General features: G+C 53.9%; 1 protein-coding gene across 6 annotated transcripts in view; it reads left to right on the top strand.

The window, feature by feature from the left end:
• The window catches only part of DNAH2 (dynein axonemal heavy chain 2), an 81,379-nt gene that overhangs the window by 23,003 nt on the left and 44,495 nt on the right, over positions 1-13,881 (top strand). For all 6 annotated transcript variants that reach the window (XM_035724791.1, XM_035724792.1, XM_035724788.1 and 3 more), the window contains 12 exons: positions 6,084-6,230; positions 7,034-7,190; positions 7,416-7,655; positions 7,915-8,103; positions 8,310-8,457; positions 8,894-9,086; positions 10,285-10,485; positions 10,575-10,731; positions 11,039-11,213; positions 11,596-11,759; positions 12,569-12,730; positions 12,832-12,935. In XM_035724791.1, the coding sequence (XP_035580684.1) occupies positions 6,084-6,230; positions 7,034-7,190; positions 7,416-7,655; positions 7,915-8,103; positions 8,310-8,457; positions 8,894-9,086; positions 10,285-10,485; positions 10,575-10,731; positions 11,039-11,213; positions 11,596-11,759; positions 12,569-12,730; positions 12,832-12,935 (2,037 nt within the window). The remainder of the gene's footprint in view (positions 1-6,083; positions 6,231-7,033; positions 7,191-7,415; positions 7,656-7,914; positions 8,104-8,309; positions 8,458-8,893; positions 9,087-10,284; positions 10,486-10,574; positions 10,732-11,038; positions 11,214-11,595; positions 11,760-12,568; positions 12,731-12,831; positions 12,936-13,881) is intronic.

Below are 13,881 nucleotides of genomic sequence, written 5' to 3' on the forward strand. Positions count from 1 at the left end.
TACATTTTTGTGGTTTCAAGATAAAGCCGCCTCAACCCAGTAAATTATGTATGGGGGGGGAAAAACAACAACATGATTCCGGGGAAGGATGAAAAGTGAAAAGTCTGGGCTCATCAAACCAGTAAAGAAATCCAAGACCGTTTCCGCTCTTCTCCAACATCTTACCATGGAGGTGCAGATGACTTCATCAGGCTCACCCTTTTGTGCTCGAGGGTCCAGATAAGATCTGCAAATAAGCATGCTTTTCAAGTGTCCTGAGTGTTCTCAGAATCACCTGACTCGCCGCCCCCCGCCCCCCGAGTTCGGAGCCTTCTGGGCCCTAATAGAGCCTAGTTTATCTCACAAGGGGCTTTTTCTTATCCCATCTTATATCCCAAACATTTGAGCTCTGAAGTCCAAATTGGCTTTTACCACAGTTCACGGCCAGACTGGCTTCACCAATCGCACGTAACTCGAACACGTTCCCGATGTCCTCCCTGCGTCCCACACCACCTGTACACCACCATGCGGGTGCCCCAGAGCAGGAGGGTGGACACGGGGACGCCTGTTGGTGTTCTGTGTGTAGGGCCTGCAATTCCTTCTCTTCCCCCAGCCATATAGGACCTTCTCTATGGGATCGGTTCATTCCGGGCTGTCAGCCCTAAACTCAGCTGACTTCACTTTCCTGCCTCTGTGGCCTGACCACGGCTCTGAGGATCAATGAGGAAATATCTTACAGAAATAATTTCCCAGGCTGATTTGTTTTTTTTTTTTAAGGAGATTTTATTTGTTGGGGCGCCTCGGTGGCTCCGTCGGTTGTGTGTTCGGCTCTTGATCTCAGCTCAGGTCATGATCTCAGGGTCACGAGATCGAGCCCCGTGTCAGGCTCCACGCTCAGCAGAGTCTGCTTCTTTCCCTCTGCTCCTCCCTGTGCTCGCGTGCTCTCTCTCTCTCTCAAATAAATAAGTCTTAAAAAAAAAAAGAAATTTTTTCTGTCAACATAAAATGTGCCTTCTGGAAATTAATTGACACACTTCTGGCAAAGACAAGAGCATCCCTGTGGAAAGAGTTCCTCCTAGGATGTTGAGTTCAGCTCAACAATCAAGACGGCATCATCCCAGTCAGTCCTGTCGACCGACAGGTTAAAATCTGCTGATAGGCCTTCAAGTTACTTTGACGATCTCGTCAAGATGACAAAATGAAGAGACATCTCAGTGGGACGTTGGGGAGCACACTCGCCCACGTGGGCTGGCCGCGGTGTTCAGGGAGACTGATGTGGAGCCTCCAGTCTGAAGAACACGGGAGGATATGTTTGTGCAGCTAGAAATGCCCAGACCCCGCTATCCGTCCAGCGTAGCTCTCACACTAGTTTTGGTTAAGTCAGTATTTAGTGTTCAGCTTAATATGACTCTGTTAGTCCCATTTGTGGCTGGGCAGAGGAATTTTGTGGTGATGGTTCTTTCCTGGCTAGTCTGATGTTTGCTCTTTTCGGAATTGATAATTACCTCGCTATTTTTCTTAGCACACTGTTCACTGTCGTTAATTCTCCCAGATGGGTCGTATTTTTCCTCACTCTCTGAACCGGTTTCCTGTCTTTCTTAGAGCTAGCCCTGCTAGAACTCCCTTTCCTCCTGAGTCAGTAGAACTGGTTAGTTTCGAGGCCTGCTACTCAGGTGTTAGCCTGGAATTCCGACCCCCACTCCCAGCCTCTTTTCTTGTTGGAATTCCTGTTTCCTTTGTCTTCCTCTTTCTTGGTTTAGGCCCTCATTTTGGTGGAGTGCATTCTTTACTAGCTTTCTGGGAAATGGTGCATGGGAGGCAAATTTTTTTAGTTCTTCTGTGACTGACCACAGTTGTCTTCTGTCCTCCCCTTGTTGGATGTTTGGCTGGATTTCGGATCCTAAACTGAAAGCAATTTTCCTCGGCTTTGGCCTCTCTCTCTTTTACTTTGGAGGGTTTCCTTCAATGCCTGGTAATCCACTGTTGGTGCATGTGTGAGAGAGGCCTATTCACTTGAAAATAATTTCCCTCACTGGAAGTTTCCTCTCCAGTAAAGGTGAAGATATAATCCTCTGCAAAACTTCAATTACGATATTTCTTATTTTGTTATTTCAGTGCTTGCCTGTAGAGCAGGCACAGAATATTGTGGAATTTTCACCTCATTGTGCTTCCAAGTAGCATTTCAGTAATATTCGGAGTACAGACTTTCATGAGAGCATCTCCAGGTTGTGGGGGCTTTTGATCGTGATTTAAAAGTACACGTTCCTTAAAAAAGAAAAGAAAAGAAAAGAAAAGAAACCACACGGATTTTACAAATCGTGTGATTTTTTATTCAAGCTTTTTAAAATTTTTGAAAATATTCTATATTTTCTTACGGCGTTTTATGATTTTATTCTTTACGTGTAGATGTCTGATCCTTTTGAGACTTATTTTGATGTAGGGAGAGAGCAGCATGTGCAACTGAGTCGTGTTTTTTAATCCCCAGACGGCTAGCCAGTTGACCTGATCTCATTTATATAACGTAACAAATTCCCACGGAGCGTTGTGTCTATTTTGGGTTTCACTTTTCTGTGCTGGTATGTCTGTCTCTTCATATGAAGGAACCCGACTGCTTTAATTATTGACCTCATTCCTCTCCCTTTGCAGAGTTTTTGGGGGAGACTTTTAATATTTATTTCCCATAAGAACTTTAGAATCAATCTGTTTAGTCCCCAAAATAGTCCCGTTTCTATTTTTATAGGAACAAGGATTGGGTTAAATTTATAGATTAACTAAAGAAGAATGAACATCTTTAAGGTTTGAGTCTTTCTATCCAAGAATAGCATTTTTTCTTTCAGTGTATTTAAATCTGCATAAAATATCTATAAATCATTTTTTCCATGTACATTGACCAATTAACAAGAGATGTCATATATAAAATTTGCATATAGATGTTACGTATAGACATCTCTTGTTAATTGGTTAATTTGGGTATTTTATTTTTAGTGTTTTAATGGTCACGGGTCTCTTTTCCTCCATGAGCATGTTTAACTGGTTACAGTTTTTATATTGGAAAATAGTTCTGTGTTCTGCCCTCTTGAAAAATCAGACGCTCCAGTCACACTGGGCGCTCGTCCCACATGGCAGCAATTGCCCGGAGTCTTCGCTCTTTGAGATGGATGACCGCGCACTCTTTGATCAACTTTAGGCCAACGTCCAATTGCTATTTGGCATCGCGTTTGAGCCACGGGTGTCTGGGAGATAGTGGAGTTTCTGAACTTTGCTTTGACTCTAAAAGCCCAAGGAGTTGGGAGTGGGTTGGATGCTGGACAGTGAGGCTGAGGGAGGAGGACACGCAGCTCTGGTTTAGGCAGCAGGACGGGGCTGGTCCCAGAGCCAGGAGCTCCCCGCGTGCCGAGTGGACCATGAGTTTGTTTCTGGACATGCGTGCGCAGTGCCCGTGGGCCGAGGCAGGGAGACATCCAGGAGGCAGTTGGGCATGCAAGTCCAGAGCTCCCGTTAGCCGTGTAGATCTGGGGGTCAGCAGCTTCTAGAAGGCAGCTGAACTGTGGGCATGGATGAGCTCGCCCGGGGAGAGTGCTGGATGTGAAGAACCTCCAGGAGCCTGCATTGAAGGGAGATGCAGGGCAAGCAGATTCCTCGCAGGGTCTCCAGCGCCCAGCTGAATGGGGTTTCCAAGGGATGCTAGAGACAGAAGGACACTTGCACCAAAAGGCAGGCAGACAAGAGGGGAATTGTGGCCTGGAAGCCAGGGAAGAACGCAAGAGCGCGTCCGAGGAAGGCAAGGCAGGGAGGAGCCCAGCGTGAGAGGGCGGAGGGCCAGGCCTGATGAGGCCTGCAGGGCTTGGGGACAAGGTGTCCCAGGGAGACTTGACAAGGGCAGTTGTGGAGGCGAAGGGGACAGAGGAGTTCTCGAGGACAATTCTGTATGGAAGGTGCGCGGTGAAGGGGAGTGCGGGGCCTGGTACCCGCAGGGGGATACGGAGTCCAGGGGGGCCGGTTGGGTTTGGTTTTTTTCAAGATGGTAGAACCTTGGCCTTCTTTAACTGTTGAGGAGAGCGGGAGGGGATGGCATCTGAGGAAGCAGGAGGAAACCGTGTCAGGACGCGGAGCCCAGGAGGGGGCCTTGGCCTTGGGTGGGAGGAGGGCCTCTTCCGTCCTAAACGGGAGAAGCCTCGGGTGGGACACAAGTCCCCAGGCTTCTGGGTTTTATAGCGGGAAGTATGTGGAGTCTCCTGATGGCTTTTGTATCCCTGTGGTGTAGGAGGTGGGCTTTCCGCAGAGACAGGGAGGGGCAGGTCTGAGAGAGTGCGGAGGCACTGCCAGAGGTGGCCGCGAGCACAGGAGGGGGGCAGCCTGGGGAGACCCCCACATGCAGCGTGGGGAGCCCTCGGGTGCTCTTGTATGTGGTCCCGTCTTGCTGGGCCACCTGCGCGGTGGGGGGGGGGGGGATGGCAGCAGATTGAACCAGGGTTGGGGTTCCGCCAGGTGGCTTACACTAAGGAGCGAGTGAGGAGTGGCAGGAGGACCGCGAAAGTGACAGATGGCAGGGTCTGTGGATCAGGAGGCGGTGATGGGGGGGACGCACAGCGGGAGGAGAGCCCGTGGTCAGTGATGTGAGGTCAAAGATCAGGTCCTTTGGGAGGGCAGGTGCTGGACCCGGGAGGACACTGGGCTCAGGCGGAAGGGCATCTGAGGGGCTGATCTCAGAGGTGGCGCACTCAGGATGTGGCTGTGACAGCCGGGAGGGAAGGGCGAGAAGCTCCCCAGATGGGAGGCTACACGTGCAAGTCAGATTTCTCTGGGATTGGATTTAACAGAGGAACAAGAAACAGCTGAAATCCGTTTGAATACTCAACCCTATATTGCCCCAAGTATGATCCTTCCAACATGTAGTTAATATAAAAATTACTACTTGGGCATTTTCTATTCTTTTTTTCATGCAGAGTCCTCTCTGCCTTCCATCTCTGTGTCTTTCTCTCTACTTTCGAGAGATTCCTGTTGATTTCATTGTTAACGGGCTTTTTGTTTATTAATGTCGTGCTATGGTCTTTAACTTCCAAGAGCTCTTCTGGTTTTGGGTCACAGATGCTCTCTTCTCTCTCTCAGGATGTTCACACAGTTTTGTTGCGTCTTCTTACTTGGTGGGGGCAGCTTTTGTTCTGCGTGGCCCCTGCCCCCTCGTCTCTCCTTGGAGTTGGCTTTTCTTCTCTTTGGTTTCTCTTTCTTCTCTTCTCAAAAGGCCCCTGCCTTTTGTGCTAGGAAGGACAGAGACCGATGTTTTGTGATCCTTGATTGTCCATCTTCAAGGGCAGGGAGCTGGAAAGCGGACTGGAAACTCTGCTGAGCCCGCCGTGGGGCTCATCAACTGTGGGCTGTTTCCAGGGGACCCCTGAGGTCGCCGTCCTTGGAACTCATCCCTTAGGCTGGCCAGAGGCCACGGGACAGTCCTCCGGGCTTCGTTCTAGAGGGTGTTTGTCCAGCTGCCCGAGCGCCGGTTGCTGGGTGGGAAAAGAAGGCTGGGGGTCTTAACATTCACTGTGCACATGGACCCTTAATGTCCCCTCCTCTCAGTACACCCCCTCCTTCAGCCGGGCCTCGGTCCCCAGTCCAAGACCCTCCGTCGGTCTGTCTCTGTACTGTCTCTCCAGACAGGAGCCTTCCTTCTTCTGCTGGGGTGATGAGCGAACTTGCTTAACTGTGCAGAGTAGGGGCAGGGACAGGTGGGGAGCTGTTTCCACAAGCTTCCCTTCCTGAGACGCTCAGAGACACCACCCTGGGGCTCAGAGAGCCCCATGGCACAAACGGTCTCCATCGCCCCCTGAGGGTGCCGGCTCTGCTCCTTACCCGGCGGCTTCTCAGCTTCCAATCTGCCTCTGAGGGTTTATGCCCTAAACACACAAAGGCCCCCTTTACTGCTGTGGGGGTTTGGGTAGGGAGGGCAGCAAAAGTCAGTGAGTCCAGCCAGCCTTCTTTACTGGGAGTTCTGCTTCATTTCTTATCTCTGTCTCTGTGCCTCCCAGCCCCGCTGCCCTGGGGCCGCTGCTGGCTCCAGGTCAGGCCCTCCAGCAATCCCCTGAGCTGCCTTGCCCTTTCTCCCCGAGGTCCCTACTGATTCTCTTTGTGGAGATTGACTACTGGGAACGGCTGCTCTTTGAGACGCCCCACTACGTGATGAATGTAGCCAAGCGGGAGGAGGACCTGCGCATTCTTCGGGAAAACCTGTTGCTTGTGGCTCGAGACTACAATCGGTAAGGTTGCAGTCCTCAGCACAGCCTTCTGTGTGCCTTCTGAGCCCCTCTGTGTCTTATCTGTCCCGTGATGTCATCTGTCTCCTGCCGGATCTATCCTTTACATTTGACTATCTCAAAAAAAATGCTTTCTCCTACCCTCTTGTATGGCCCTGCGGTTATTCCTGTCCCTTGCACTTTTGTCTTCTAGCTTCAGGGTAGAGAGCAAAAACAACCCAACCAGGTCCTCTCCAACCCCACAGGTCACTGGAGCCATGTATACTGTGGGCCCCGGGTCACTTTTCTAGAATGAAACTGGGGGCATTAGCATCGTGGGCATAGGATAACATCGGTGTTACTGAACCAAGGCCACACTCGCACCCTTCTGTTAATACCCTTGGTACTTAACTCTGGACTGAGGCTTTGCTCTGGGTTGGGTACCTCTCTCAGCCCAGTTAAAGTCCAAGTGAGTGGAGCCAGCAGTCTTGTCTGGGCATCTAGAACTACACGGTCCAATATGGCGGCCCTCAGGGGCACGTGACTATTTCTATTTTAATTACTTAATTGGAATTACGTAAAATCTTAAAATTGAGTTACTCATTCGCACAGGCCACATGTCAAGTACCCCACAGCCACACTTCATGGTGAGTGGCGACCGTTCGTGGACAGCACAAAGTGTAGAGCGTTTCCACTATCGGTGAAAGTTTTCTTGGAAAGCACGGTGTAGCCTTGTGAGTTTCCCGATGTCTCCACCGAGTTTCCTGTTGCAGAGGAGAGGCCTGGAGAGCTTGTCCCACCCACTGCCAGTCTTCTCTCATACACAGGATCATTGCTATGCTGTCCCCAGATGAGCAGGCCCTCTTCAAAGAACGTATCCGATTCCTGGATAAGAAGATCCACCCTGGACTCAAGAAACTGCACTGGGCCTTGAAGGGGGCCAGCGCCTTCTTCATCACAGAATGCCGAATACACGCCAGCAAGGTGGGTCCTGGTCACTAGGCTCGGAAGGTCTGCAAGGCTGACCCAAAGACCGGTGTGTGGATAATCAGTACAGAGATCAGGGAGTAGTGTGAAAAACGAAGCATGCTGAGGTGTATTATTTTTAATGTGAGCAGCTCTGGCTTGAGGACAGGTGGGAGGATAGCTCGGAGCCCAGAGGGTCTCTTCCCAAACTGAGGCTCCCCTGTGGGCGCGGTCTGACTCTAGGTGCAGACCATAGTGAATGAGTTCAAGGCCTCCACTCTGACCATTGGCTGGCGAGCCCAGGAGATATCTGAGACGCTGTTGGTGCACATCAGCGGCAAACGGGTATACAGGGACCTGGAATTTGAGGAGGACCAGCGGGAGCACCGGGCGGCCGTTCAGCAGAAATTGATGAGCCTGCACCAGGACGTGGTGGCCATCATGACCAACTCCTACGAAGTCTTCAAGAATGACGGCCCTGAGGTGCGGGTCCTGGGACCAAGGCTCTGTGGCTGGGCGAGCCCCCCGGGGCCATCAGAACTTTCTCTTGGTTTCCCTGTCTACCCTTTGTGGGGGCTTCTCAGACGTCCTGCTCTCCTCTTGGGTTCACCCAACCTTCAGTCTCTCAAACCTCCTTCCTTTGGGACTCTGCATCCTACCTTTCTCTTTAACCAGCTTATGGCCTTCCCCAGTGACCATGTTTCCCCTGAGGGCCCACCCTTCGACCTATGCCTTCCCCCAGATCCAGCAGCAGTGGGTGCTGTACACGATTCGGCTGGACCGCATGATGGAGGATGCCCTGCGTCTGAATGTGAAGTGGTCGCTGCTGGAGCTGTCCAAGGCCATCAACGGGGACGGGAAGACCACGCCCAACCCCCTCTTCCGAGTCCTGGTCATTTTGCAGAATGACACACAGGGAGGTGTGGCACAGGTGGGGACCTTGACCCCTGAAGTTCCAAAACTGTCTCTATTTTCGGTTTCCCTCAATCCTTAAACTTCCCTAAATCCCTTGGCCTTGACTTCATCCTGTGGCTTCCAGGGCTGGTTCTAGGTGTTCAGCCTTCCTAGTCCTGAGGCTCCATGGCCCATGCTAAGGCCATCTCCCCTGTGTTTCCCCCCTCCTCCCCGCCCCGCCAGGTGGAATTCTCACCCACTCTGCAGACTCTGGCAGGTGTGGTCAATGACATTGGCCACCACCTCTTCTCCACCATCTCTGTCTTCCGCCACCTCCCCGAAATTCTCATCAGGCGCAAGTTTCATCGTGACCCCATCCATATAATCGTGGGTGAGTGGGCAGTGGGGAGGGCACCAGGTGCAGGGCCACCAGAGACTTAGGGAGGGCCAGAGCCAGGAGGAGAGGCCGGGGCCGTTTCCAGACATGGGGCTGGTCATCTCTGTGATGCTGGGAAGGCCAGGTCGGGGGCCAGACGGGGAAGGGAGCAAGGGTGGTGGTGGGAGTGGAAGGTAAGTGACTCATGCTCAAGGGCTTCGGGACTGGGGTGGGAGATTCAGAAGGATGAGTTTGGGACTGGGGCAGGATAGGAGGCGCCCTTCTGAATCCTCGGGCTGGATCCGACTCCCCCTCTGCTTACGAATGCTCACAGCTGAGCTGTATTTCTTTGGGGAGATGGTGTTGGAGAGGAGGACCCAGTGGCCAGGGCCCAGGCTGGAGCTTGGGTTGGGCTGGGAGTGAGTGAGAAGCGTTTTGCTGGCTCTTCAAGAGCGAGACGAGGACATCAAGAAGATCCAGGCCCAGATCAGCAGCGGCATGACCAACAACGCGAGCCTGCTGCAGAACTACCTCAAGACCTGGGATTTGTATCGGGAGATCTGGGAGATCAACAAGGACTCTTTCATTCGCCGCTACCAGCGTCTCAACCCCCCCGTCTCGTCTTTTGACGCTGACATTGCCCGGTAAGGAGCACAGGTGGCTGTGAAGCCTAGCATCCCGGGAGGAGGCCCAGGCCTACGGGCTCGGGAAGAGGGTTGGGGAAGGGAGAGCTGCAGAAAATGTGTGTCCTCAACCATGGGAGAAGATCAGGAGCTAGGGCATGGGACCTCTGTTTCTCAAGGGGTAGAGATCACATCAGAGCTGGACAAAGTTTAGGGGAATGGTCTTGTCTTTTTGTGTGTGTGTCGGGGGGGGGGCGCACCCACAGGGTCCTGTTGGGAAACAACAACTGTAAAGATCTGAAGGGTGAGAAGCAAGCACTTTTTTTTTTAAGGTTTTATTTATTTACTTGGCAGAGAGAGACACAGTGAGAGAGGGAACACAGCAGGGGGAGTGGGAGAGGGAGAAGCAGGCTTCCCGCCGAGCAGGGAGCCCAATGCGGGGCTCGATCCCAGGACCCTGGGATCATGACCTGAGCCGAAGGCAGACGCTTCACAGACGGAGCCAGCCGGGCGCCCAAGGTTGTGAGGTCACTGAGTCTCGTGAAAGCTCTTTGCACGCTCTAAGGCACTGTGCAAATGTAGTCACTACACAAGCACTGGTGTGGTAAGAAGTAGGATTCAGGCGTGCAAAGCCGTGGAAGGGCTGGAACATTAGGAAAGGCTGCATGAAGGGCCTGGCGGAGTGGGCAGGGGTCCCACAGGCAGCAGGAGGGGGGAGGGCCTTGCAGGCGGAGAACACAGCGTGAGAAAGGCACGGAGATGGGGACACATGTGCACGCGCACCGAGGAGCGCGTGGTCTGGGACACGGGTGCGGGGACGGATGCGCCCCAGGGGTTTAGGTAGGGCAGACCACGTCCTTGTGGTGTGGGCTCTGTCATTATCACCGTGTTATAGATGAGAACTTGGGGCTCAGAACAGTTTGAATAGTCTGTCTGAGGCTGCAGAGCTGGGGAGCAGCAGTGGGTACTCCGACCTGGGCCACCCTGAAGCCTCGAATGCCAGACCAAGGAGTGTGGTTGCTGTCTCGCAGGCAGGGGTTGGGGGGTGACAGGATCTCAGCCCTGTGGCTGGGACACCCCTGGAGCAGCGGAGCAGCCCGGAGCTACTGCGCGGGTCTGGGGGGCAGGACACCGGGGCACCAGAGCGCAAACTCACGACAGGGCAGAGGGCTTGTCTGCTGAGAGAAAACCGCCCTGGGGGGGACACGGGCCCTTACAGCTACACGGAGGTGGCTAACAACGTGCAGAAGGAGGAGACCGTGCTCAACATCCAGTTCGTGCTGCTGGACTGCTCCCACCTCAAGTTCTCGCTGGTGCAGCATTGCAACGAGTGGCAGAACAAGTTCACGACCCTGCTCAAGGATATGGCGGCCCGGCGCCTCCTGGAGCTCCACACCTACCTGCAGGACAACGGGGACAAGTACGGGCTCCTCCGGCGGGGCCTGTGGGGCGGCGGGGCGGCGGGGCGGGGCAGGAGGGCCCACCTGCCTGCTCTCTGCCTGCCCTCAGAATCAGCCGCCCTCCCCAGACCCTGGAGGAACTGGGGGTCAGTTTGCAGCTCATGGAGACCCTGCAGCATGACCTGCCCGACCTGGAGACCCAGATCCCCCCCATACACGAGCAGTTCACCATTCTCGAGAAGTACGAGGTGCCGGTTCAGGAGAACGTGAGTTCCTGGGGCGTGCCGTCCACCGGGGTCGGGCCCATGGCAGCAGTGGCTCGGGGAGAAAGTTAACGCCCACGTTTGAGGCCCTGGGCCACCAGGAAGGACGGCAGAGAAGTGAGCTGGGTGGAAGGCGCAAGACCCCGAGGCCTCGGAGAGCCAGAGAACTCAAATGATAGTTTGGGTCAGATTATGGATTTCTCTTAGGCCCTAAGACTCTGGTCCACAGGGTCAGAAACAAGGCCCTAAGAGTGTGGCTGAGGATAGACCCCCTGCTCGTGGGTCATCGTCCCCTCCTTGATGTCCCCAGGTCCTAGAGATGCTGGACAGTCTCAACGGGGAGTGGGTCATCTTCCAACAAATCCTGCTGGATAGTGAGCAAATGCTGAAGAAACACAAGGAGAAATTCAAGACAGGCCTCATCCACTCAGCGGATGACTTCAAGAAGAAAGCGCATAATCTCCTGGAAGACTTTGAATCCAAAGGTACGTCTTTCTCAAGCTCTCCCCCTCTACCTCTGTGTTGACCCAGTGTCTCAAAGCCTTGGCCCCCGGGAGGTAGGGACATGGGCGAGCAGAGGAAAGATGCTGCTGGGGAGAGGGGACGAAGGCCTGGTGCTTTTGGCGTCACTGCCCCGCTCACAGCATTTCCAGTTTTCCTTCTTTCCCATGACCCAGCCGGTTCTGATTCTCACACCACATGTAGGAGTTTTTGCTAAAGTGAATCATCATCCTGGCAATGCAGTCCCTTGTTTTCCTTCCTGCCCCTGTCGGGTGAGGAGAGAAGGGAGATTTGCCCACAAAGAGGTACGAGGACCATGACAGTCCTTCCAGGGGACGATGGGCTTTCACCTTGGATTTCCCACAGGCCCCTTCACCAGTAACGTGGGACATCAGGCGGCCTTGGAGCAGATCGCCCAGGTGCGGGCCATGCTGAATGCCATGCGGGAAGAAGAAAACAGTCTCCGCTCCAACCTGGGCATCTTCAAGATCGAGCAGCCAGCCTCCAAGGACCTGCAGAACCTGGAGAAGGTGGTGTGCTGGGCTAGGCCCTTGTGCTGAGCAGGGCTGGGGGCTGGGGGCAGGACCAGGAAGATGGGAGCACGAAGACCTTTTTTTTTTTAAAAAAAAAATGTAGGTAAAATTCAGATAACAAAATAACCATTTTTTAAAAAAGATTTTATTTATTTATTTGACAGAGAGAGAGAGAGACAGCGAGAGAGGGAACCTCAAGCAGGGGGAGTGGGAGAGGGAGAAGCAGGCTTCCCGCGGAGCAGGGAGCCCGATGCAGGGCTCGATCCCAGGACCCCGGGATCATGACCTGAGCCGAAGGCAGACGGTTAATGGCTGAGCCGCTCAGGTGCCCCAACAAAATAACCATTTTAAAGCAAACGATTCGGTGGCATTTCATACATTCACAATGTTGTGAAGTCATCACCTCTGGCTCCGAAACGCTTTCATCACCCCAGAAGGAAACCTGCACCCTCTCCCCTCAGCTCCTGTTGACCACTCGTGGATCTTCCGTCCTGTACATTTGGCACAAATGGCTTTCATGTCTGGCTCAGTTCGCTCAGTGTAACGTTTTCAAGGTTCACGCACGTTGTAGCGCGTGTAGGTGCCGAGTGATCTTCCACTGTGTGGACATTCGGCTTGCTTCCCGCCTTTGAGCAGATCTAGCTGCTACAAACGTGTGTGTCCCTGCATTTGCTTGAGTCCCGCCGCCAGCCCCCCGGGGGCGGCCGGAGGGGTGGAAGCGCGGGGTCTCCGTCTGCTGTGTGTGGAGGGAGGAGGAGGGCCCGAGCGCCCTCCCTTACCGCTTCTTCCCACTCCTGGCCGTGAAGGAGCTGGATGCGCTGCAGCAGGTGTGGGAGATCACACGGGACTGGGAGGAGAACTGGAACCAGTGGAAGATGGGCCGGTTCCTGACGCTGCAGACGGAGGCCATGGAAACGATGGCGCATGGGCTCTTCCGCCGTCTCACCAGGCTGGCCAAAGAGTACAAGGTGCGTGGGGGGCGGCGGGGGGCAGAGGGTGAGCCCGCTGAGGAAGGGGGACCGCGCAGGGGTGCTGGCCAGGCCTGCTGATGCCTCCCATGTTTGCCCAGGACCGCAACTGGGAAATTATCGAAACCACTCGCTCCAAAATAGAGCAGTTCAAGAAGACCATGCCCCTCATCTCAGACCTTCGCAACCCCGCCCTTAGAGAGAGGTGAGGCTGCTCCTCGCTCCTCGGGGCCACCCCCCGGCCCGCGGCCACCTGGTTCTCATGGGGTCCCCTCCCCGCGGCCACGTGCCCCTGCCCCCGCCCACAGACACGCACCCCCGAGGAGCCCTCCCTCGAGCCCGCCCCGTCCTCTGTCTCCCATGCCGTCCTGGGCCCTGCGGCCTTCCCGCCTCCTCTCTTCCCTTCCCCCGGCGTCTCCCAGCACTCTGTTCTGTCTTGACGTCTTCTGTCTACAAAAGGTTTTATTCTTTTTTTAAAAAAAGATTATTTTATTTTGGGGGGGGAGGGGCAGAGGGAAAGGGAGGGGGAATGTCAAGCACTGAGCGTGACTCGGGGCTCGATCTCACGACCCTGAGATCACGACCTGAGCTGAAATCAAGAGTCGGACGCTTCACCGACTGAGCCACCCAGGTGCCCCCAAAAGGTTTTATTCTGATGTAGCCAAAGGTCTTCCCTTCTCCCTTCATGGGTTTTGCTTCTGGGCCTCGTCTAAGAGGACCTACCCCGCCCCCGCCGCCAGAGTCAAACCTGCATTCTCTCTGTGCTTTCCTCCAAATACTTCATAATTTTATTTTCCAAGTTTTGTTCTTTCGATTACGTGATAGGCGGGGCCTTTGAGGCCATGGAGGATGGAATGGGCTATTTTATTATTATATTTTTAAAAGATTTTTATTTTATTTTATTTATTAGAGAGAGAATGAGAGAGAGAGAGAGAGCATGAGCAGGGGGAGGGTCCGAGGGAGGAGCAGACTCCCCGCCGAGCAGGGAGCCCGACGCGGGACTCGATCCGGGGACCCCGGGATCATGACCCGAGCCGAAGGCAGTCGCCCAACCGACTGAGCCACCCAGGCGCCCAGAATGGGCTATTTTATAAATGATGTTGTAATAATTATCCATTTCGAGGGAAGTAATTTCACTTCTCTGCGTTGCG

This window comes from Zalophus californianus, chromosome 16 (assembly GCF_009762305.2).
Source record: "Zalophus californianus isolate mZalCal1 chromosome 16, mZalCal1.pri.v2, whole genome shotgun sequence".
Lineage (NCBI taxonomy): Eukaryota > Metazoa > Chordata > Mammalia > Carnivora > Otariidae > Zalophus > Zalophus californianus.